This window comes from Anomaloglossus baeobatrachus, chromosome 10 (genome assembly GCF_048569485.1).
Source record: "Anomaloglossus baeobatrachus isolate aAnoBae1 chromosome 10, aAnoBae1.hap1, whole genome shotgun sequence".
NCBI classification, from domain to species: Eukaryota; Metazoa; Chordata; class Amphibia; order Anura; family Aromobatidae; genus Anomaloglossus; species Anomaloglossus baeobatrachus.
In genome coordinates this window covers 186,194,950-186,221,809 of record NC_134362.1, presented here as the reverse complement: position 1 = coordinate 186,221,809, position 26,860 = coordinate 186,194,950, and the positions used below count along the sequence as shown (strand labels likewise).

The window sequence follows — 26,860 nt, the reverse complement described above, 5'->3', positions numbered from 1 at the left end:
AGCTCAGTTCTGCACCCTTATCTCTGTAGTAAGCTTGGTTCTGCTTCTATATCTCTGTAGTAAGCTTGGCTCTGCTCCCATATCTCTGTAGTAAGCTTGGTTTTGCACCCTTATCTCTGCAGTAAGCTTGGTTCTGCTCCCTTATCTCTGCAGTAAGCTCGGTTCTGTTCCTATATCTCTGTAGTAAGCTCGGTTCTGCTCCCTTATCTCTGTAGTAAGCTCGGTTCTGCACCCTTATCTCTGTAGTAAGCTTGGTTTTGCTCCCTTATCTCTGTAGTAAGCTCGGTTCTGTTCCCATATCTCTGTAGTAAGCTCCTTGCAGTTCCCATATCTATGTAGTCATATTGGCTCTGTTGCAGTATCTATGTAAGCAGTAAGCGCGGTTCTGTTCCAATATATATGTACCAGTCTGTTCATAAAGTCTGTTATCACTGCTGTTTTAATGCAGCGGCCAGAAATAAACAGACCAAAGATGGGCCACTGCAACTTGAGGGCCACTGCCTTATGATTGCCCCCAGGCCAAAATGTGCCAGCCAGCCCCTGGGTAAGCAGGCTCAGTCAGGTGATTGGACTCAGGAAGTACACCGGGTTACGGCAGCACAGACTGCACAAACACACAGATCAACCACAAGAAAAAAGTTAGGCGATGCTCTGGCACCTCCAATCAGGGGGGGAGCCTTAAATAGCTGGTGCCTCCCAGTGATAGGCTGGGGACACCTTAGCAAGGTGTGCACACCTCCCTATAAAAGAATAGGAAGTGTGCGCGCGCCCGCCCCCTAGGCTGGAGAGCAGGAAACCCCACACAACATGTGTGGGCCCTGCGGCCCAGGCGGGAGCAGAACCGAAAATCACATGGGCATCCACTGGGGGGATGAGCCAGGGACTGCACCACAGGTGGGTGGAGAAAAGGAGGGAGACCAGGGGCACTGCGCGAGAACACAAAAGAGCGCCGACATACTAGGAGAGCTGGCGTTACAAGAGGTTTATGGAGATGTTCTGTGCAAGTAGCCATTTGAACAATAATGGAGCATGCCACCATTCATTCCATACAAATCCAATGCCACCATATCAAATTGGTGGTATATGGCGGTACAGTAGAAGGCACATATGGCAGAACAAATGCAATCCAGACTTGTGCACGTGGGGGTCAGATATCTCTGCTCTCCTACCTTTGCATGGTGGGGTGTATTGGTATGAGCAGAATTAAGAAAGGGAACATACCTCTGCTTTATATGAGCAATGCAATTACACGATGGGGTTATCCAGTGCCTTTCCCTCGTAGGTGCAGGAAGGTATCGTAACCACTCTAATTTTAATTACAGAAGATCTGTCAGCAGGTTTTTCCTATGTAATCTGTCAGCACTGTGAAGTATAGGGGCAGAGACCCTGATTCCAGCGAGGTGTCACTCACTAGGTTGCATGTTGTTTCAATAAAATCAGCGTTTTACCAGCAGGAGGTTATCACTACAGGACTAGGTGTCTGGTGCCTGTTGGTTGGACAATGCCCCTACCAATGATTTGCAGCTTGTCAATATACAGTGTACGGAGAAAGCTGCCAATCAGTGGTGTGGGCGGGGTCAGACACAGCTCAGTATTCTGCAGAAGAGAAAACAGGGATTTTATCAAATGTCCAGCAAGTGACACATCACTGGATTCAGGGTCTCAGCCCCTACATTATGCTGCTTTCAGATTACATAGCAAAAACTAATTGAAAAATTCACTTTAATAGGACATGTGCATAATATTGATGGCAGGTGGCCATTGAAGCAACGTTACTATATTCTAAAAGCCCAAAGAACACACGACACTAAGGGTCCAAGATGATTGGTATATATTGGTACAGGAAGACAGGGTAGTCTGCAATGGGGGCTGTGAATCTTGCAGCCTTGTGCATGCGGACTTGCCCCTAGGCATGAGTGGGAAAAGGGGCACCTGCAAACAATCCCTAAACAAATTGTGCTTTACTCACCCTTCCCAGGTTCACAGCTCAATCTTCTTCCCTACTCTCACAGCTTGTTCCAATTTGAATCTCTGACATCACATGGACAGCGCTGCAGCCAATCAGTGAGCTCGGTGGCTCCACCCCAAGTACACAACAAAATGTGATCAGAGCTCACTGATTGGCTGCTCTGCTGTGACGTCATCGCTGCAGACCATAACAGTGAGAGACTCACAGCTGGACCTGGGGAGGGGGAGTAAGGCAGTAAGAGGGGGTTTGCCGAAAACAGAAGACCCATTTATTGACCATTCCATTTAAAATAATTATATTAACCCATTACAAGCAGCAAAACTAGAGAACAATACAAACAACAACAAAAAATATAAATAGTAAAAGAGAGTAGAACAGAGAATTTATTGGGGGCATTTTCCTTCCAGGATAGAAATACGAGAAGCATGCAGACCTCACAAAAGCGCCAACATGTAGTATAGCGGTGTACATTGGGGCCTTTCTAACAGCTACAACACGAGCAGGAGATCTGACCATTGTACATGCATTGAAAACATAAAATATGTATGAGTATTAAGAGTCAGCGCCAGAGACAGTCCTGCTACCTTAAAGGGGAAGGTCCTATCCCATTATGTAGTAGGTGTAATAATAATAATATTAGCAAATACCTTTAATTAGAAATGTAGTATAGTTCTCCTGATACAGCAATGTCTCTTACCTCATGTACAGGGCATTGCAGGACCTTAGGTATGATTAGCCATATATTTTACTTTAAGTTCAGGGCATTGCAGCTTAGGTATCCATGGTTATAACCACAAGAAACTAACCAACTTTCACTATCAGTGAACGTAACCATGGATACGTAAGCTCCTGCAATGCCCTGCACATGAGGTAAGAGACATTGCTGTTTCAGGGGAACTGTACTACACTTCTATGAAACTAACTGACTAACTTTCACTATATGAGTGGATATAACCATGGATACCTATGGTCCGGCAATGCCCTGCAGATGAGGTAAGAGACATTTCTGTGTCAGGAGAACTGTACTACATTTCTATGAAACTGACAAACTAAAATCCACTATGAGGGGAAATACCTATGGATACCTAAGGTCCTGCAATGCCCTGCACATGAGGTAAGAGACATTGCTGCATCAGAACTATACTACATTTCTGTGAAACTATTTAACTTTCACTATATGAGTAGACATAACCATGAATACATAAGGTACTGCAATGCCCTGGACATGAGGTAAGAGACATTTCTGTATCAGGAGAACTGTATTACATTTCTGTGAAACTAACTTTCCCTTTATGAGTGGAAGTAACCATGGATACCTAAGGTCCTGCAATGCCCTACACATGAGGTTACAGACATTGCTGTATCAGGAGAACTGTACTACATTTCTATGAAACCGACTAACTTTCACTACCATGAATACCTAAGGTCCTGAAATGCCCTGCACATGAGGTAAGAGACATTGCTCTATCAGGAAAACTATACTACATTTCTGATTGGAGCTATTTGCTAATATTATTATTATACTTACTAGGATCTTGGAGATGGGATTAACCCTTTAATTGCCCTTTAATTGCCTTGTATATAAATTAAAGGTTACATAGATATTTCTGTAGACATATACAGTCAGGGCCAGAAATATTTGGACAGTGACACAAGTTTTGTTATTTTAGCTGTTTACAAAAACATGTTCAGAAATACAATTATATATATAATATGGGCAGAAAGTGCACACTCCCAGCTGCAATATGAGAGTTTTCACATCCAAATCGGAGAAAGGGTTTAGGAATCATAGCTCTGTAATGCATAGCCTCCTCTTTTTCAAGGGACCAAAAGTAATTGGACAAGGGACTCTAAGGGCTGCAATTAACTCTGAAGGCGTCTCCCTCGTTAACCTGTAATCAATGAAGTAGTTAAAAGGTCTGGGGTTGATTACAGGTGTGTGGTTTTGCATTTGGAAGCTGTTGCTGTGACCAGACAACATGCGGTCTAAGGAACTCTCAATTGAGGTGAAGCAGAACATCCTGAGGCTGAAAAAAAAAGAAAAAATCCATCAGAGAGATAGCAGACATGCTTGGAGTAGCAAAATCAACAGTCAGGTACATTCTGAGAAAAAAGGAATTGACTGGTGAGCTTGGGAAGTCAAAAAGGCCTGGGCGTCCACGGATGACAACAGTGGTGGATGATCGCCGCATACTTTCTTTGGTGAAGAAGAACCCGTTCACAACATCAACTGAAGTCCAGAACACTCTCAGTGAAGTAGGTGTATCTGTCTCTAAGTCAACAGTAAAGAAAAGACTCCATGAAAGTAAATACAAAGGGTTCACATCTAGATGCAAACCATTCATCAATTCCAAAAATAGACAGGCCAGAGTTAAATTTGCTGAAAAACCCCTCATGAAGCCAGCTCAGTTCTGGAAAAGTATTCTATGGACAGATGAGACCAAGATCAACCTGTACCAGAATGATGGGAAGAAAAAAGTTTGGAGAAGAAAGGGAACGGCACATGATCCAAGGCACACCACATCCTCTGTAAAACATGGTGGAGGCAACGTGATGGCATGGGCATGCATGGCTTTCAATGGCACTGGGTCACTTGTGTTTATTGATGACATAACAGCAGACAAGAGTAGCCGGATGAATTCTGAAGTGTACCGGGATATACTTTCAGCCCATATTCAGCCAAATGCCGCAAAGTTGATCGGACGGCGCTTCATAGTACAGATGGACAATGACCCCAAGCATACAGCCAAAGCTACCCAGGAGTTCATGAGTGCTAAAAAGTGGAACATTCTGCAATGGCCAAGTCAATCACCAGATCTTAACCCAATTGAGCATGCATTTCACTTGCTCAAATCCAGACTTAAGACGGAAAGACCCACAAACAAGCAAGACCTGAAGGCTGCGGCTGTAAAGGCCTGGCAAAGCATTAAGAAGGAGGAAACCCAGCGTTTGGTGATGTCCATGGGTTCCAGACTTAAGGCAGTGATTGCCTCCAAAGGATTCGCAACAAAATATTGAAAATAAAAATATTTTGTTTGGATTTGGTTTATTTGTCCAATTACTTTTGACCTCCTAAAATGTGGAGTGTTTGTAAAGAAATGTGTACAATTCCTACAATTTCTATCAGATATTTTTGTTCAAACCTTCAAATTAAACGTTACAATCTGCACTTGAATTCTGTTGTAGAGATTTCATTTCAAATCCAATGTGGTGGCATGCAGAGCCCAACTCGCCAAAATTGTGTCACTGTCCAAAGATTTCTGGACCTAACTGTATGTCCATTAATACACATATATTGGGCTATAACTTTCGGATCTTTCATGTCTTGCCTTTAGATATTTTTAGATTTTACAGCAGATTATAAAGCAACGTCAAATCTTCTGTTGGGTTCATTATAAAACAGGGGACTGAATGTTATAAAGTCATTTTTACAACGTGTTCCACTCTGTAGATAGGATATTCCTCGCTCGTTACCATCAGATTTACCGGAAATGAAATGATTTGGCCAAACGTTAAGTAAGATTCACTCGTCATTAACATCGACCCTCGGAAATGTCAAGGCTGAAGGTGGGTGAGGAGCGCAGAGCGAGGCCTCCTCGTCACTCGCAGACCTCACATCATGTTCTTGAGGAGTCTTCGGCAAATGGCTTCAGAGATCCTCGCGATTCCCCAGTTCCTTCTCTGACTTTGCTATTAGATGTGTTAATCTTCCAGATATCAAAAGTAAAGTCACACAGACTTGTGTGCTCATGCACGCCGCCGAGACCCCAAGAGACCCCTTTGTAGATAATTTTAATGAGCAAGTATGTGGCTGATAACTCAGATTTCCACGAGGCCTTCAATCCCGGACTCCACCGATAGCAAAAAAGAAGCCCTAATGAAGTGTTAACTGGAACTTATAAAAGACTTGCGGTTTCAAAAGGAATACGCCGGCTACATCAGATCTGTCCCGATAAGAAGGAAAGAAGAAAATTGAAATTTGCCGGATGAACAGAATCCCACTGTGATTTGTGCCTCAGAAAAGCCTCACCACCAAAGAAAAACACCATTTAGCGAGAACAGTCACTGCTTGACCTCAAATCCAGTAAAGTGATGGAACAGTAATGACATACACTATATAGACAGAAGTATTGGACATAAGTCTTAATTATTGAATTCCGGGTCTCCATTTAGTCGCATTGCCCCCCCCCCAGCGTGTAACCTCCGACCCCTCGGCCCCGGTGTATAACATCCGACCCTATTATCCCCGGTGTATAACATCCAGCCCCTCACCCCCAGTGTATAACATCCTGCCTCTCACACCCAGTGTATAACATCCGGCCCCCACCCCCCAATGTATAACATCCGGCTCCTCACCCCCCAATGTATAACATCCGGCTCGTCTCCCCCAGTGTAAAACATCCAGCTCCTCACCCCCAGTGTATAACATCCAGCTCCTCACCCCCAGTGTATAACATCCTACCCAATTATCCCCGGTGTATAACATCTGACTCCTCACCCCAGTGTATAACATCCCACCCAATTATCCCCGATGTTTAAAATCTGACCCGTCGCCCCCAGTGTATAACATCCGATGCCTCAAACCCAGTTTATAACATCTGTCCCCTCACCCCCCAGTGTATAAGATTCGGCCCCTTGCTCCCGGTGTATCACAACCGGCCTCTCTCCCCCAGTGTATCACATCTGGCCCCTTGCCCTTGGTGTGTTATATCCGGCCCCTCGCCACTGGTGAATAAGATTTGGCCTCTCCCTCGGTGTATAACATCTCGCATGTGGTGTATCATATCCAGCCCCACGCCCCCAGTGTATAAAATCCGGCCCTTGCCTCCCCGGTGTATAACATCCAGCCCCTCACCCCTCAGTGTATAACATCCAGCCCCTCGTCCCCGGTGTATAACATCCGGCCCCTCGCCTCCAGTGTATAACATCCGGCCCTTCACCCCCCAGTGTATAACATCCGGCCCCTCTCCCTTGGTGTGTTATAATCAGCCCCTTGCCCGTGGTGTGTAACATCCGTCCCCTCGCCATGCTCTCTGCCTTTATTAACCTGACAGAATGGCTGGTGGTAAGGAGCGCATCCTGTAATAGGAGCCACCGGGGTAACACGTCCATTCATGACATTTCTTCCTCCTAAATCTTCCCCATCACCTGTGACTGATATTACTGAGAAGTGGAAGGAAAAGCAGCAACTCAGCCACAAAGTGGGGACCCCTTAACGTTACAGAGCAGGGGCCGAGTGCTGAGGAGAAGAGGACAGAAATGTCACCACCGCTTTGTTGACCCCATAACTGCAGAGTCCAGACCTCCTCCAGTAACATCAGCACAAGCATTGCACCCGCCGGGAGCTTCATGGCCGAGCATCTGCAGCCGTACATCACCAAGCACAATGCCGAGCCGTACATCACCAAGCACAATGCCGAGCCGTACATCACCAAGCACAATGCCGAGCCATATATTAGCAAGCACAATGCCGAGCAGTGAATCACCAAGCACAATGCCGAGCCATACATCCCCAAGCACAATGCCGAGCCATACATTACCAAGCACAATGCCGAGCCATACATCACCAAGCACAATGCCGAGCCATATATTAGCAAGCACAATGCCGAGCAGTGAATCACCAAGCACAATGCCGAGCCATACATCCCCAAGCACAATGCCGAGCCGTACATCCCCAAGCACAATGCCGAGCCATACATCACCAAGCACAATGCCGAGCCGTACATGACCAAGCACAATGCCGAGCTGTACATCACCAAGCACAATGCCGAGCCATTTATTAGCAAACACAATGCCGAGCAGTGAATCACCACGCACAATGCCGAGCCATACATCCCCAAGCACAATGCCGAGCCGTACATCCCCAAGCACAATGCCGAGCCATACATCACCAAGCACAATGCCGAGCCGTGCATGACCAAGCACAATGCCGAGCTGTACATCACCAAGCACAATGCCGAACCGCACATCACCAAGCACAATGCCGAGCCGTACATCACCAAGCACAATGCCGAGCTGTACATCACCAAGCACAATGCTGAGCCGTACATCACCAAGCACAATGCCGAGCGTCGGAAGGAGTGAGGACCACTAGACTCTGGAGGAGATGTTTTAGACTCTGGAGGAGATGTTTTCTGTGCAATGACTGATCAAACTGCTCTATCTGCGTCTGATGGACGAGTCTGGGTTTGGTGATTCCAGAACATTACCCGCAGTTAAGGGAAATATTAATAGTTTAGCAGACGACATTGTGGACAATTGTAGCTTCTAACTTTTTGGGAACACCCTTTTCTGCTCCCTATTAATCTGTCTAGTACACAAGGTCCATAAAAACATGTTTGGGGGAGTTTGGTAGGAAGAAAATGACCGGCCACATGGAGCTGTCTGGAGGGGACACAATACTTCTGTCCCTATAGAATATGTTCTGGATAATAGAGGATCCAATCACAAAACCAAACATTACAGAATGACCTTACAACCACAACATATGGAAATATACAATGTGTGAAGAGACTATAAGCCCGAGAATGATGAACTGTTCCCACTAGTCCTTAAAACGTATTTTACATTCAGAGCTTCACTAGATATGATGAGAATGGCCGACCACTGGCAAAATATAATCAGGATCTGACGGTAGATGCGAGTTCCTCCAGTAGATACGTCAATCAATGCATTGTGTCCATACTAATAATTGTCCTGCACTGGTTGAAAAAGTGGAAAACTATGGTGACTCCATCAAGAACTGAAGTAAAGAGGACTTCTGGATGGTTGACGGTCCGGCTGGTCCATCGGCTGGTATTGGACAATGGCTGGAAAGTTGGGCGATATAAGCTTTATGGTCTTTTCAAAGAAGGATGAGGGGACGTTGGTTACGAAAACAAGGGACTGGGCTCATTCAGGAGAATTCAGAGCAGAGTCTGGGGAATCCACTTTTGGGCAGCGTGGAGGAAACACTTTGTAGCTGTAGTACTCTACTACTTGTTTCGGCACTTCAGCCAGGACACATTTTGCCAAGGCAGCCGGTGAAGCCTAAAATACACAAGAAACAAATGGCATTTTTTGCTACCATTTCCTGGCAGTTTTTTTTGTTTTAGTTACAATAACACAGGGAATGATGGAGATGACTATGGATAGCAGATTGGTGCTGAGTCAATGTAAAAATTACCCCTTACCATGACACTGACAACCTTGACCCTGCGCTCCCCGCTCTCCCCTCCACAGGGATGCGTGCTGACTCACCGCTGTGGCCGTCTCTCACCATGTGTCCCGGCATCTTCGCACTCCTCAACGTGTGCGCTCCCTGCTTCCTCCTCCCTGGACTTGTGCACAGGTCCTCCGGGAGTGTACCTGTCCAACCTGGCCGAGCCTCCAGCCTTAGCTACCCTGGTAGTCCTTGCTATACCAGAGACTGTTCTTGTCCAACCTGGCTGGGCCTCCAGACACAGCTAGCCCGGTAGTGGTAGTCCTTGCTATACCAGATACTGTGCTTGTCCAACCCGGCTGGGCCTTCAGCCTCAGCTACCCTGGTAGTTCTTGCTATACCAGAGACTGTGCCTGTCTAACCTGGCTGTGCCCCCAGCCTCAGCTACCCCGGTGGCCTCTGCTATACCAGAGACTGTATCTGTCTAACCTGACTGTGCCTCCAGCCTCAGCTACCCCATTGATCCTTGCCTTAACAGAGACTGTGCCTGTCCACCTCAGCTGGGCCTATTGCCTCAGCTACCCCGGTAGTCCTTGCTATACCAGAGACTGTGCCTGTCCAAACCGGCCATGCCTCCAGCCTCAACTACCCAGGGAGTCTTTGCTATACCTGAGACTGTGCCTGTCCACCCCGGCCATGCCACCAGTCTCAAATTGTCTACTTCTGTATCTCCCCTTGCCCTGGGGGTCAACTGCCACAGTCCCGGTCACTGCCCTGGGAGTAGCACCTAGCGTCTGCCTCGCGGTGGGTGTTTAGTCAAGCCCCTACCACTAAAGGGTAAGCCCGGGGTTGTCCTGGGGTGCTCGCTGCAGTACCACCTCTGGCGGCAAGTGTTACAGACGGGCAACAGGTCCAATGTGATCATAGGGGGAATCATCACTAGCATTCCAGTGGAGCTCCAGAAACAAATGCCTACATCAAAGAAGACAACAAGGACATTGGATGAAGGTGTAAATGATCCTACAGAATAGGAGAAACTCACATTTTTGAATTCTCTGAATGGCACAAATTGGACAATATCTCGGAGAACTGGCTCCCCTTTGGGTGCCCTCAGGATCCCATCATCTCCATCAAGAATCTGCATGTCAGTGAAGTCTGCATTTCCAACACCCACGATAATGATGGACATAGGCAAGTAGGACGCCCGCACGATAGCCTCTCTAGTATCTGCCATATCGGTTACCACTCCATCAGTGAGGATGAGCAGAATATAGTATTTCTGAAACAAGAGACAGATGAGCGGTGATGGCACAGGGGATTCACTTATCAGTTCCACACAATTTAGGACTTATAACCCACCGAGGCCTCCTTAGTCCTCTCCTCGTCCGCTGCCAACCGTGCCACCCGGGATATGATTGGTGCAACGTTTGTTGGGCCATACAGCTGGATTTTGGGGAGGCAACTCTGGTATGATTCCACTATGCCTTGAATACCTATAGATAATGGGATAAAAAATTATTAATAAATTTATCATTATGAAAAATGCATGTCAAACAATAAGGTTATGAGGCACATGCCGGGCAGATCCTAGGGGTGTATCACATGTGATTACCGAAAGTGGTCACAATTCACCCAGATGGCTAACGCACCCGAGCAAACCCACATATTGTGCCAAAAACTAATGAAAACTATTGGAAAATGTGGTTTAGGCGATAATCTGGCAGTGGTGACCTATGGAAATGTTATTTGAGTGCTGTAAAATTGTATTATTTGGGTACTACATGGGAACCCACCAATAATGGACACCAATCAACCTAAATCCAGTGCTGGAGAGGTGGAGTTACAGAATGGGCCCATAACTGGAAGACATCAATGAACCCAAGGCTAGTGCTGGACAGGTGGAGGTACAGAATGGGCCCAAAACTGGAAGACACCAATGAAACCAAGGCCAGTGCTGGAAGAGGTGGAGGCACAGAATGGGCCCATAACTGGAAGACACCAATGAAACCAAGGCCAGTGCTGGAAGAGGTGGAGGCACAGAATGGGCCCATAACTGGAAGACATCAATGAACCCAAGGCTAGTGCTGGAAGAGGTGGAGGCACAGAATATGCCCATAGCTGGAAGACACCAATCAACCTAAGGCCAGAGCTGGACAGGTGGAGGCACAGATATGCCCATAGCTGGAAGACACCAATCAACCTAAGGCCAGAGCTGGACAGGTGGAGGTACAGAATATGCCCATAGCTGGAAGACACCAATCAACCTAAGGCCAGAGCTGGATAGGTGGAGGCACAGAATGAACCCATAGCTGGAAGACACCAATCAACCTAAGGCCAGAGCTGGATAGGTGGAGGCACAGAATGAACCCATAGCTGGAAGACACCAATCAACCTAAGGCCAGTGCTGGACAGGTGGAGGTACAGAATGGATCCATAGCTGGAAGACACCAATCAACCTAAGGCCAGAGCTGGACAGGTGGAGGCACAGAATATGCCCATAGCTGGAAGACACCAATCAACCTAAGGCCAGTGCTGGACAGGTGGAAATTCCAGTGCTGGTCAGTTGGAGGTACAGAATGGGACCAGAGCTGGAAGACACCAATGAACCCAAGTCCAGTGCTGGACAGGTAGAGGTACAGAATGGGACCAGAGCTGAAAGACACCAATGAACCCAAGTCCAGTGCTGGACAGGTGGAGGTACAGAATGGGCCCATAGCTGGAAGACACAAATCAACCTAAGGCCAGTGCTGGATAGGTGGAGGCACAGAATGGACCCATAGCTGGAAGACACCAATCATCCTAAGGCCAGTGCTAGACAGGTGGAGGCACAAAATGGGCCCATAGCTGGCTATTCTCCATATGATGTGTGCATCAGCCCAGACTAGTGGACAACGAAGCCCTTTGTAAAAATAGAACTTTTCAAAGTGTACCCCTATGACAACAATCCATGCCCCTGTGCGTGATAGTTAAGTGTTATCATAGGTTACAAAGAAACCAGTCAGATCTGAAGTTCTATTACTTAGAGGCTCAGGAATAGGCTATTTAAGGATTTTTTATAGACCTTGCGGTTGTTTGTCTTTCAAGGATAAGTCTATTCCTATCTGAATCCAGATATAAATATGCCACCAGGGACATTACAACTCTTTCTCATAGTCCTGAAAGTCAACATGACATTACCCATAATACAAGTGTATCTCAATAAATTAGAATATCATCAAAAAGCTAATTTATTTCAGTAATTCAATACAAAAAGGGAAACACATATATTATATACAGTCATTACACACAGAGGGATCTATTCCTACATATTTTATAGAGTCATTACACACAGAGGGATCTATTTCTATATATTATAGAGTCATTACACACAGACGTATCTATTCCTATATATTATATAGAGTCATTACACACAGAGGGATCTATTCCTATACATTATATAGAGTCATTACACACAGAGGGATCTATTCCTATATATTCTATAGAGTCATTACACACAGAGGGATCTATTCCTATATATTATATAGAGTCATTACACACAGAGGGATCTATTCCTATATATTATATAGAGTCACACACAGAGGGTTGTTTCAGTCTGCGCAGGGACCTTTATGGACTGTGCAGTGGGGACTTCTAGTCTGTACAAGAATTGGGCGGGTCAGCTGTAGTAGTTTAAGTAAGACCTTATTTTATGTTATTTACCAAGTACACATAATATAAAGCCTTCCCAAAATCTTTTCAAGAGGTCATGGATTAGTATTTGAATCATTAATTTTGCAAAATTGTAAATGAACTAATGATGCATGGCTAGAATGGTGGCATTGGATCACTTGTGACAAATTTTCATGTCCCTTACCTTCACATTCATCATCATCAGGGTTAAAATTGATAGCGAAATCATGCGAAACCTGTAAAGGAACAGACGTCATGAGAACAGAGATCAAAAGATGTTGTGAGGACATTCGTCATTGGCTGGGAACAATCACGTAGAAGGTTCTCCCATGTCTTGTCCATCTACCAGTGTCCTTCATGGAATTTAATGAGTGTATGTGGCGCCCCTTCCCTAATCCTTCCAAGTACTCAGGACCTCACGCTCCCCATGGGATCTGATCTGCAGATGATCGCTGCCTTCTTTTCACGTACAGACGTTGATTCTCGCAGAAAGCATCACAGAGTTAACGGCGGAAGAGAACGACAAACAGCTTGTGAGCCGCGAGAAGATAATGTCGAAAATTTGCTGGTGAAGTTGCCAAGTACACGAGGTCAGGATGTGACACTGATATATCGGAGGGATGAGGGGAGTGACAGAATGAGAGCAGGACAGGATGGCGGATCTAGGAGGGCGCGAGAAAGCACCCAAATACTCAGAGGAACATGCAAGATGGGGGACATTCTCCTAGGCTGGTTTCATCAAGGTAGTTTTTGACACAGACAGAAGATAGACCCTGTGCCAAAATAATATATGGGCCCCTTGCAGTCCAAGAGTTTATAACAATGCACAATCCCACCTGCTTTGAAGGTGGAATTGGGCCTCCTTACTAATTGTATGGAAGTGGGCCCCCTTACTAATTGTATGGAAGTGGGCCCCCTTACCAATTGTATGGAAGTGGGCCTCCTTACTAATTGTATGGAAGTGGGCCCCCTTACCAATTGTATGGAAGTAGGCCTCCTTACCAATTGTGTGCAAGTGGGCCTCCTTACTAATTGTATGGAAGTGGGCCCCCTTACCAACTGTATATGGAAGTGGGCCTTCTAATCAATTGTATGGAAGTGGGCCCCCTTACTAATTGTATGGAAGTAGGCCTCCTTACCAATTGTGTGCAAGTGGGCCTCCTTACCAACTGTAAGGAAGTGGGCTTGGGCCTCCTTACCAACTGTAAGGAAGTGGGCGTCCTTACCAACTGTAAGGAAGTGGGCCTCCTTAACAATTGTATGGAAGTGGGCTTGGGCCTCCTTACGAATTGTTTGGCAGTGGGCCCCCTTACCAATTGTATGGAAGTGGGCTTGGGCCTCCTTACGAATTGTATGGAAGTGGGCCCCTTTATCAATTGTATGGAAGTGGGCCTCCTTACCAATTGTATGGAAGTGCGCCTCTTTACCAATTGTATGGAAGTTGGCCCCCTTACCAATTTCAAGGAAGTGAGCCCCCTTACCAATTGTATGGAAGTGGGCCTCCTTACCAATTGTATGAAAGTGGGCCTCCTTACCAATTGTGTGGAAATGGGCATCCTTACCAATTGTATGGAAGTGGGCCTTCTTACCAATTGTATGAAAGTGGGCCTTCTTACCAATTGTGTGGAAATGGGCCTCCTTACCAATTGTATGAAAGTGGGCCTCCTTACCAATTGTGTGGAAATGGGCCTCTTTACCAATTGTATGAAAGTGGGCCTCCTTACCAATTGTGTGGAAATGGGCATCCTTACCAATTGTATGGAAGTGGGCCCCCTTACCTTACCAATTGTATGAAGGTGGGCCCCCTTATCTCGGTTGCCCCAATTATATGCCAGCTCATGTTTTTGACTCTTATGCTGAAAACTTCCACAAACGCCACATCCAGCTTAGTAATGTACGGCTCAGCATTCTGCTTGGTGATGTACGGCTCAGCACAGTGCTTGGTGATGAGCGGCTCAGTATGTACGGCTTGGCATTGTGCTTGGTGATGTACGGCTCAGTATTGTGCTTGGTGATGTATGGCTCAGCATTGTGCTTGGTGATGTACGGCTCTTTATTGTGCTTGGTGATGTACGGCATGGTACTGTGCTTGGTGATGTACGGCTCGGCATTGTGCTTGGTGATGAACGGCTCTTTATTATGCTTAGTGATGTACGGCTCAGTATTGTGCTTGGTGATGTACGGCTCGGCATTGTGCTTGGTGATGTACGGCTCGGCATTGTGCTTGGTGATGTACGGCTCAGCATTGTGCCTGGTGACGTACGGCTCGGCATTGTGCTTGGTGATGTACGGCTCGGCATTGTGCTTGGTGATGTACGGCTCGGCATTGTGCCTGGTGATGTATGGCTCGGCATTGTGCTTGGTGATGTACGGCTCGGCATTGTGCCTGGTGACGTACGGCTCGGCATTGTGCTTAGTGATATATGGCTCGGCATTGTGCTTGGTGATGTATGGCTCGGCATTGTGCTTGGTGATGTACGGCTCGGCATTGTGCCTGGTGATGTATGGCTCGGCATTGTGCTTGGTGATGTATGGCTCAGCATTGTGCTTGGTGATGTATGGCTGGGCATTGTGCTTGGTAATGTATGGCTCGGCATTGTGCTTGGTGATGTATGGCTCGGCATTGTGCTTGGTGATGTACGGCTCGGCATTGTGCTTGGTGATGTACGGCTCAGCATTGTGCTTGGTGATGTACGGCTGTACACATTGCATTCTTTAAAATGTGGTGAGCTGGAATTTTCTACTTTCTTAGTTCTTTAAAGTGCACTGCAGCCTAAATGTAGATTGCATGGCTCGGTGCTTGATGTTATACACTGGTATCAATGGAATCGGATGAATATACTTAATTCAATGATTAAAGACGTGCGTCCCAAAACTTTTGTCCGTTCAGTGCATCTCACTTTACAGACATGAGAAATCCGGCTCCTTCTATCGGGACCATCTGGTATCGGGGGGCTCGTTCATCTGTTCCTCTTTAGCTCGAGATGTTCTGTGATTTTCTCGGCTCAGATTCTCATTTCTTAGTGACACGGCTTCACATCTATTGTTCCCAAGACTTCAATTGAATTCTCGGTCTTGTCACTTTGAGAATCTCACGGCCCTAAGTGTCGGTAATTACCTGCGATTTACATCTCATTAGCGGCAGATTTCTTGTCTGGTGAATGATATGATATAAGACTGGGTGACATTCGCTCCGACAGCATAATTCTAACTTGTAACTTGTAGACATTGTTACCCGATTGTCCTTTGTGGGGAAACGATATATAAATAATATCTATTCTGTAGAAAATCGCTGGTTTGATATTAAATTTTGTTATTGAGCAGACAATATTTCTCATCCGCATAACTGATGCGCAAATATTCCCAAAGTATGGCGGTATATACAGAACAAGGGTGTGAGTATTATATATTATCACTAATAGGGTCTTTAATAAAATCTCTTTGCAGAGTTTGAGAAATCAGATTCCCGTCTGTTCCTTTTTTCGCATCTTGGGTCCTGCGATATCTAGGTCAAACCCTATAAGTGCAGCCTAAAACATACACGGAGCTATAAAATATGTATGAATGCATTATTTCTGTATGTAACCCATATAGATGGTTTTGCCAAGTATAAGGGAACCCTCGGCGAGTAATGTAACCCACAGGGTACCCTGGTAACATGATTCAATGGAGGTCCCTGGTGCTAGGGAGAGGGGAGTGGTGTCACCTCCTAAACTCTCCTGAGGCTGATCTCTACACTTCCTAGCATCCCTATACAAGTCCTTCCCCTTGTCGTCGATTATGTGCCTAGGCCCTCGCTTGCCCTAAACTCGCCCTGGCTAGTGAGAAGGCCGGCGAGAGCACTAGTCTCACCATTGCAATTATACAACACAGGAGAAGCAAGACAGACGGGGAAACTAAATACAAAAGGAAAACACTCCAAGCAACTCGCTTGCCCTGAACTCATCCTGGCTAGTGAGAAGGCCGGCGAGAGCAATAGTCTCACCATTGCAATTATACAACGGAGGAGAAGCAAGACAGATGGGGAAACTAGACACAACATGAAAACACTCCAAGCAACTCGCTTGCCCTGAACTCATCCTGGCTAGTGAGAAGGCCGGCGAGAGCATTAGTCTCATCATTGCAATTATACAACACAGGAGAAGCAAGAAAGACGGGGAAACTAAATACAAAAAGGAAAACACTCCAAGCAACTCGCTTGCCCTGAACTCATCCTGGCTAGTGAGAAGGCCGGCGAGAGCACTAGTCTCACAAGTGCAATAATACAACACAGGAGAAGCAAGAAAGACGGGGAAACTAAATACAAAAAGGAAAACACTCCAAGCAACTCGCTTGCCCTGAACTCATCCTGGCTAGTGAGAAGGCCGGCGAGAGCACTAGTCTCACCACTGCAATAATACAACACAAGGGAAGGGAGTCACAGACAGAAAGAAATAAACACAAAAAGGAAAACACTCTAAACTCCTCCAATACAGCTAAACACCACAGCTGGAGCTGTCACAACTCCACAGCTTCTTTCAGAGATAGGCTCCTTCCAAAATGATCAGCAATAGAATGAGAACCTATAACCGGCATCAGATGGTAAGACATGTGACTATTTATAGTGAAGAGGAGTGATCACAAAGAGCTGCACCTGAGATTAAGGATCCAAAGGATAGCCAGATAGGAAAGCGTCCTTAACCCCTATAGCAGATACAATTAACCATAAGATGCAGACCTGCACATAATAAGGCGTTGTGACCTTCTGGTTGCAGACTCACCATAGGTATCCCTAGATCGGGGCACACCCATGACACCTAGTGAGTGCCATCTGGTCTTCTCTAATGTGCCCTACGGCCCATTTATGAATGGACCAGAACCGCACTGCATAGATAGGCAGATCAGATAGGTAAATCTAACTTTTAGTGCCAAAATAGGTGAACCAGACCCTTATGGCATAGATTTGAGGTTAAGACCTTTGTTGACCAAATGGGTGCATTAGATTAGACCCAGAAGGTTGGTTCAGAACCTTACTGCCCAGTTAGCGGGACCAGACCACCAGTGCCTAAATTGAAGAAGCAAACACAGTCCAGGTGGAGGAGTCAAATCCTTATTGCCCATATGGGTGCATAGACCCATACTGCCCACATGGATGGACCAAATGGATACAGAAAACCCTTATTGCCCTGATGTGTGGATAAGACCATTATTGCCTAAATGGATTCATAAGACCCTTATTGCCCTGGTGGGTAGAACTAAACCCTTACATCTTACATGGGTGCATCTGACCCTTATTGCCCAGATGGACGGATCAGACCCTTACTACCCAAAAGAGTGAAAATTACATTTTCTGGCTAAAAGGACATGGATAACCATGATTGCCTAGGTCGGCAAACCAGAGTCTTCTCCACCCATCGGTATAGAATGGTTGCCCACATGGGTAATAATGGTTACCCCTGCCCCCTCAGTCCTCAGCCCAGTGCGAGCCGCTTGCAGTGTTTGATCAGCTTGCACTGGGAGTAACAACAGTGTGATCGGATGTAGTGTGCACCCAAAAAAGTTTGGAAAAATGCCACTCATCAGCCCCCGGAAGTGATCTGTTTATGGCTGGCTGCATGTGGGTGGGGACCTGAACTGCCCAATTAGTGACTTCCATTGGGGTTTAGGTCAAGTCCTAAACTGAACTTTATCTAAAGTCCGTCTGAACCCGCCAAACCGAACTTCCACGGGTACGCTCATCTCTAGTCACAACCAATATAAAAACATGTACAGCGCCACATGGATGGAAGAATAAGAATGTGGAGAGTAGGGGCTAATCCGCACTGCCATAGAAAATGGACAGTAGACAGTGATCCTGGTTTGTGAGTTATTGGTCAAGGCGTTTCAGAGAATGGAACTTCTCCTTCATCAGGACAAAATCACATTATACCCTAATATGATTTTTGTCCTGATGAAGGAGAAGTTCCATGGTCTGAAACGCATTGGCTGATAAATTATGAACCAGGATCACTGTCTACTGTAAATTTACTACACCTCTCCACATTCTGAGATGGATGGGTAGGACATTTACTGACCAAATGGTTTCATGAGAGCCTTATTGCCCAGATCGGTAGGTGGCCAAAACTTTACTGGTCTAGATTGTAGACAAAGTCCTTTAATGCTCAGTTGGGCAGACCAGATTATGGGTGGACAGCCATAACCTTACTGCTCTAGATGGTAGAAGAAGTCCTTTATTGCTCATCTGGACAGACCAGATGGTTGGAATAGACCCTTTTTGCCCCGATGGGTGTTCAGCCATAACCTTTCAGTTTTAGATGGTAGAAGAAGTTCTTTAATGCTCATTTGGAGAGACCAGATGGTTGAACTAGACCTTCTTGCCCCGATGGGTGAGTGGCCATAACCTTGCTGTTCTAGATGCTAGAAGTCCTTTATTGCTCATTTGGATAGACCAGATGGATGAACTAGACCCTTCTTGTCCTGATGGGTGGGTGGCCATAACCTTCCTGTTCTAGATGCTAGAAGAAGTCCTTTATTCCTCATTTCGATAGACCAGATGGTTGAACTAGACCCTTCTTGCCCCAATGGGTGGGTGGCCATAACCTTCCTGTTCTAGATGGTAAAAGAAGTCCTTTATTTCTTATTTGGAGAGACTAGATGGTTGGACTAGACCCTTATTGCCCAGATGGGTGAGCGACCATAATCTAAAGCCAGCTTTACACCTTACAATTAGGTATGCGATCTCGTATGCGATGTGACACGCCCAGGTCGCATATGCGATTGAATGAGATTGCACGTAGGTCGTTCATTTGCTGTCACACGTTCGTTAGTAGTCTATGTTAAATTGATCAATATTGTGTGCGATCCTTTAGATCATGTGTTCTGTGACGTATGCATTGGGCACCCTTTTTTTTTTATTTATTGTCTTGCCAAGCGTGTGTAATGTGTAGGGATGCGTTTTTACTATGTCATCTGCCATTCAGCTCTGCTACATGGCCGCTGACAGCAGACACAGACAGCCATGTAGCAGCGGTGAATGGCAGATGACAGCAGACACAGACAGAGCCGCACTGTCAGAATGAACTCGGGTGAACTTCACCCGACTTCATTGTCATGCTGCGGCTCTGTCTGTGTCGCGTCCCGATTAGCGGTCACCAGTGAAGACTCACCGGTGACCGCTAATCTCCTGAGTAAGTGAATTGAGCAGCCCTCTCTCATATACTCACCGATCCCCGATCCCCGGCGCTGCACGGCGTTCACACTGCTGAGGCGGCTTTTACTGTTTTGAAAAAGCCGGCCGCCCATTAAACAATCTCGTATTCCCTGCTTTCCCCGCCCACCGGCGCCTATGATTGGTTACAGTGAGACACGCCCCCACGCTGAGTGACAGGTGTCACTCTGCACCCAATCACAGCAGCCGGTGGGCGTGTCTATACTGTGCAGTGAAATAAATAATTAAATAATTAAAAAAAACGGCGTGCGGTTCCCCCCAATTTTAATACCAGCCAGATAAAGCCATACGGCTGAAGGCTGGTATTCTCAGGATGGGGAGCTCCACGTTATGGGGAGCCCCCCACCCTAACAATATCAGCCAACAGCCGCCCAGAATTGCCGCATACATTATATGCGACAGTTCTGGGACTGTACCCGGCTCTTCCCGATTTGCCCTGGTGCCGTTGGCAAATCGGGGTAATAAGGAGTTATTGGCAGCCCATAGCTGCCAATAAGTCCTAGATTAATCATGTCAGGCGTCTATGAGACACCCTCCATGATTAATCTGTAAATTACAGTAAATAAACACACACACCCGAAAAAATCCTTTATTGGAAATAAAAAACACACACATATACCCTGGTTCACCACTTTAATCAGCCCCAAAAAGCCCTCCTTGTCCGGCGTACTCCAGCATGCTCCAGCGTCGCATCCAGCTCTGCTGCATGGAGGTGACCGGAGCTGCAGCAGACACAGCCGCTCCGGTCACCTCCACGCAGCTAATGAAGACAGCCGGCGATCAGCTGAGCTGTCACTGAGGTTACCCGCTGTCACTGGATCCAGCGGTGGCCGCGGGTAACCTCAGTGACAGATCAGCTGATCGCGCTACTCACCGCTGCTCCGGTCAGCTCCAGTCAGCAACTGAGGTGAGTAGCGCGATCAGCTGATCTGTCACTGAGGTTACCCGCGGCCACCGCTGGATCCAGTGACAGCGGGTAACCTCAGTGACAGCAGCTGATCGCGCGGCTGTCTTCATTTGCTGTGTGGAGGTGACCGGAGCGGCTGTGTCTGCTGCAGCTCCGGTCACCTCCATGTAGCAGCGCTGGATGCGACGCTGGAGCATGCTGGAGTACGCCGGACAAGGAGGGCTTTTTGGGGCTGATTAAAGTGGTGAACCAGGGTATATGTGTGTGTGTTTTTTATTTCCAATAAAGGATTTTTTCGGGTGTGTGTGTTTTATTTACTGTAATTTACAGATTAATCATGGAAGGTATCTCGGGGAGACGCCTGACATGATTAATCTAGGACTTATTGGCAGCTATGGGCTGCCAATAACTCCTTATTACCCCGATTTGCCAACGCACCAGGGCAAATCGGGAAGAGCCGGGTACAGTCCCAGAACTGTCGCATATAATGTATGCGGCAATTCTGGGCGGCTGCTGACTGATATTGTTAGGGTGGGGGGCTCCCCATAACGTGGAGCTCCCCATCCTGAGAATACCAGCCTTCAGCCGTATGGCTTTATCTGGCTGGTATTAAAATTGGGGGGGACCGCACGCCGTTTTTTTTAATTATTTAATTATTTATTTCACTACACAGTATAGACACGCCCACCGGCTGCTGTGATTGGGTGCAGTGTGACACCTGTCACTCAGCGTGGGGGCGTGTCTCACTGTAACCAATCATAGGCGCCGGTGGGCGGGGAAAGCAGGGAATACGAGATTGTTTAATGGGCGGCCGGCTTTTTCAAAACAGTAAAAGCCGCCTCAGCAGTGTGAATGCCGTGCAGAGCCGGGGATCGGGGATCGGTGAGTATATGAGAGAGGGGGATAGACTGACATGGACAGAGAGAGAGGGACAGAGATAGTGACGGACTGACAGAGATTAGTGCATGACAGACATTGTGAGGCGCTTCAGAACGCAGCTTTTCAGCTGCGCTCTGAAGCAGACCTTTTTTAAGCTGCGGTGCAGAGCGCACACCTGCGCACACAGCATCAGACACCAAAATCGTATGAGGGATGTCACACGTTACAATTCACTAGTTTCGTACTACTAAACGTCCAATGTATGAGGAATAAACGACGTGTATGCGATCACCGTATTTTCGTTCAATATCGATCGCATGTAGGTTTCACACACAAATACATCACGAACGATGCCGGATGTGCGTCACTTACAACTTGACCCCGACGACGGATTGAAAGATCTATTGAAGTGTGTAAAGCAGGCTTTACTGTTCTAGATTGTAGAAGAAGTCCTTTAATGCTTATTTGGACAGACCAGATGGTTCGACTAGACCCTTATTGCCGACTTGGGTGGGTGGCCATAACCTTACTGTTCTAGATGGTAGAAGAAGTCCTTTAATGCTCAGTTGAAAAGACCAGATGGTTGGACTAGACCCTTATTGCCCAGATGGGTGGGCGGCCCTAACCTTACTGTTCTAGATGGTAGAAGAAGTCCATTATTGCTCATTTGGAAAGACCAGATGGTTGAACTAGACACTTCTTGCCCCGATGGGTGGGTGGCCTTAACCTTACTGTTCTAGATGGTAGAAGAAGTCCTTTATTGCTCATTTGGAGAGACCAGATGGTTGTACTAGACCCTTATTGCCCAGATGGGTGGGCAACCATAATCTTACTGCTCTAGATGGTAGAAGTCCTTTAATGCTCAGTTGGACAGATCAGATGGTTGAACTAGACCCTTCTTGCCCCGATGGGTGGGCGGCCATAACTTTACTGTTCTAGATGGTAGAAGAAGTCCTTTATTGGTCATTTGGAGAGACCAGATGGTTGGACTAGACCCTTATTGCCCCGATGGGTGAGCGTCCATGACCTTATTGTTCTAGATGGTAGAAGAAGTCCTTTAATGCTCATTTGGACAGACTAGATGATGGATGGGTGGCCATAACCTTACTGTTCTAGATGGTAGAAGAAGTCCTTTAATGCTCATTTGGAAAGACCAGATGGTTCGACTAGACCCTTATTGCCAACTTGGGTTGGTGGCCATAACCTTACTGTTCTAGATGGTAGAAGAAGGCCTTTAATGCTCAGTTGGACAAACCAGATGGTTGGACTAGACTCTTATTACCCAGATGGTGTTTCGATGGCCACAACATGATGTGTCGATGGCCACGACAAGGATATCAAATGAGACATTTCACATCTCATATTCAGACCATGTTTCTGATGAACACCTAAACACTAAAAATATTCCATATATTCATAGTTTGTAGTAATTAAAAGTGAACAATAAGCTCTGTGTACGCGATTCATCATCCGATAATGAGTAATGCTTTATATTCAGCCTCCACTCACTTTCAAAGTAAAAAAAAATATACATAAAAAAATTCCAACACTAAAAGAGAAACGCGAGTAACGCTGAAAGCAGCATCGGAGGAATAGAAAATAACATAATAGCAGCAGATTGTGAGACGACAAAGGGAAGCGGCATTACATAGAGAAAATGGATCAAGGACGGCGGATAACTGCAGGGGACAAGACGGGGGGGGGGGGCAAGGCGCAGGATTAGTGGCAGCGCAGGATGAGTAGCAGAGCTGACACTTCAGTCTTCCCTATGGATGCTTTACATACCTTCTCCTTGGTTATATAGAAGCCTAAATGTCTAGTATAATTATGGCTTAGATTAAAAAAATTAAACCTATGCACTGTGCAGTGTATGGCGGTATTAATAATATAGTACATGGCAGTATTATTTAGGCGCTCTGGTATTATTGTAGACTTATTTCCCTTATAGACCCTATTGGGTATTGTGCAAAAATTTGGGTTCATCGGTCGCCCTATTTATGCCAAATTAATGCACAGGGTGGGCAACGAATGAAAAGTAGTCAAAAACGTCGCAGGCGATGCCTTTAAGGATGGTGCTTGGATGTAGACCATATTTTGTTTCTGTACGGATCATGTCTTGTGATTTTCTACCCTCCGGCAAAATTCTTTATTTTTATATTAAGCGAAAAATAATGAATATTGCCAGCAACCACTGAACCAGACCTGACAGTGTCTACAGGCGATGTGTAGCATATAGTTATTAAGGAAATGTACAGGAGGAATACAGAGGGGAGAGTCCGGCATTAATTCCTGCCACAAATATACTGCGTAAAATGTTATCATCTATTTAGAATTAAACTTTCCATAAAAGGTTTTATAGAAAGAAAAACTGTATTAAAACCAGCACCAACATAGTATAAATACTATAATACTGCCCCTGTGTACAAGAATATAACTACTATAATACTGCTCCTATGTACAAGAATATAACTACTATAATACTGCTCCTATATACAAGAATATAACTACTATAATACTGCCCCTATGTACAAGAATATAACTACTATAATACTGCTCCTATATACAAGAATATAACTACTATAATACTGCCCCTATGTACAAGAATATAACTACTATAATACTGCCCCTATGTACAAGAATATAACTACTATAATACTGCCCCTATGTACAAGAATATAACTACTATAATACTGCTCCTATGTACAAGAATATAACTACTATAATACTGCTCCTATATACAAGAATATAACTACTATAATACTGCCCCTATGTACAAGAATATAACTACTATAATACTGCCCCTATGTACAAGAATATAACTACTATAATACTGCTCCTATGTACAAGAATATAACTACTATAATACTGCCCCTATGTACAAGAATATAACTACTATAATACTGCTCCTATGTACAAGAATATAACTACTATAATACTGCTCATATGTACAAGAATATAACTACTATAATACTGCTCCTATGTACAAGAATATAACTACTATAATACTGCCCCTATGTATAAGAATATAACTAGTATAATACTGCCCCTATATATAAGAATATAACTACTATAATACTGCCCCTTTGTACAAGAATATAACTACTATAATACTGCTCCTATGTACAAGAATATAACTACTATAATACTGCCTCTATGTACAAGAATATAACTACTATAATACTGCCCCTATGTACAAGAATATAACTACTATAATACTGCCCCTATGTACAAGAATATAACTACTATAATACTGTCCTCTATGTACAAGAATATAACTACTATAATACTGCTCCCTATGTACAAGAATATAACTGCTATAATACTGCCCCTATGTACAAGAATATAACTACTATACTACTGCTCCTATATAGAAGAATTTAACTACTATAATACTGCCCCTATGTACAAGAATATAACTACTATAATACTGCCTCTATGTACAAGAATATAACTACTATAATACTGCCCCTATGTACAAGAATATAACTACTATAATACTGTCCTCTATGTACAAGAATATAACTACTATAATACTGCCCCTATGTACAAGAATATAACTACTATAATACTGTCCTCTATATACAAGAATATAACTACTATAATACTGCTCCCTATGTACAAGAATATAACTGCTATAATACTGCTCCTATGTACAAGAATATAACTACTATACTACTGCTCCTATATAGAAGAATTTAACTACTATAATACTGCCCCTATGTACAAGAATATAACTACTATAATAGTGCCTCTTATGTACAAGAATATAATTACTATAATACTCCCTTTACGTACAAGAATATAACTACTATAATACTGCCCCCTATGTACAAGAATATAACTACTATAATACTGCCCCTATGTACAGGAATATAACTACTATAATACTGACCCCTATGTACAAGAATATAACTACTATAATACTGCTCCTATGTACAAGAATATAACTACTATAGTACTGCTCCAATGTACAAGTATATAACTACTATAATACTGCTCCTATGTACAAGAATATAACTACTATAATACTGCTCCTGTGTACAAGACTATAACTACTATAATACTGCTCCAATGTACAAGTATATAACTACTATAATACTGCTCCTATGTACAAGAATATAACTACTATAATACTGCTGCAATGTACAAGTATATAACTACTATAATACTGCTCCTATGTACAAGAATATAACTACTATAATACTGCTCCTGTGTACAAGAATATAACTACTATAATACTGCTCCTATATAGAAGAATTTAACTACTATAATACTGCCCCTATGTACAGGAATATAACTACTATAATACTGACCCCTATGTACAAGAATATAACTACTATAATACTGTACCCTATGTACAAGAATATAACTACTATAATACTGCCCTTATGTACAAGAATATAACTACTATAATACTGCTCCTATTTACAAGAATATAACTACTATAATACTGCTCCTGTGTACAAGAATATAACTACTATAATACTGCTCCTGTGTACAAGAATATAACTACTATAATACTGCCCCCTATGTACAAGAATATAACTACTATAATACTGCCTCCTATGTACAAGAATATAACTACTATAATACTGCCCCCACATACAAGAATATAACTACTATAATACTGCCCTCTATGTACAAGAATATAACTACTATAATACTGCCTCTACGTACAAGAATATAACTACTATAATACTGCTCCTATGTACAAGAATATAACTACTATAATACTGCCCCTGTGTACAAGAATATAACTACTATAATACTGCTCCTATGTACAAGAATATAACTACTATAATACTGCTCCTATGTACAAGAATATAACTACTATAATACTGCCCCTATGTACAAGAATATAACTACTATAATACTGCTCCTATATACAAGAATATAACTACTATAATACTGCCCCTGTGTACAAGAATATAACTACTATAATACTGCTCCTATGTACAAGAATATAACTACTATAATACTGCCCCTATGTACAAGAATATAACTACTATAATACTGCTCCTGTGTACAAGAATATAACTACTATAATACTGCCCCCTATGTACAAGAATATAACTACTATAATACTGC

At 44.6% G+C, this 26,860-nt stretch overlaps 1 protein-coding gene across 2 annotated transcripts in view; it reads right to left on the bottom strand.

Moving 5' to 3' along the window:
• Positions 1 to 6,318: 6,318 nt before the first annotated feature.
• CPNE7 (copine 7) overlaps positions 6,319 to 26,860 on the bottom strand; it is a 123,868-nt gene continuing 103,326 nt past the window's right edge. For both annotated transcript variants that reach the window (XM_075325957.1, XM_075325958.1), the window contains 4 exons: positions 12,964 to 13,015; positions 10,470 to 10,603; positions 10,153 to 10,389; positions 6,319 to 8,998 (listed from right to left, as the gene is read on the bottom strand). In XM_075325957.1, the coding sequence (XP_075182072.1) occupies positions 8,861 to 8,998; positions 10,153 to 10,389; positions 10,470 to 10,603; positions 12,964 to 13,015 (561 nt within the window). In that variant the 3' untranslated portion in view covers positions 6,319 to 8,860. The remainder of the gene's footprint in view (positions 8,999 to 10,152; positions 10,390 to 10,469; positions 10,604 to 12,963; positions 13,016 to 26,860) is intronic.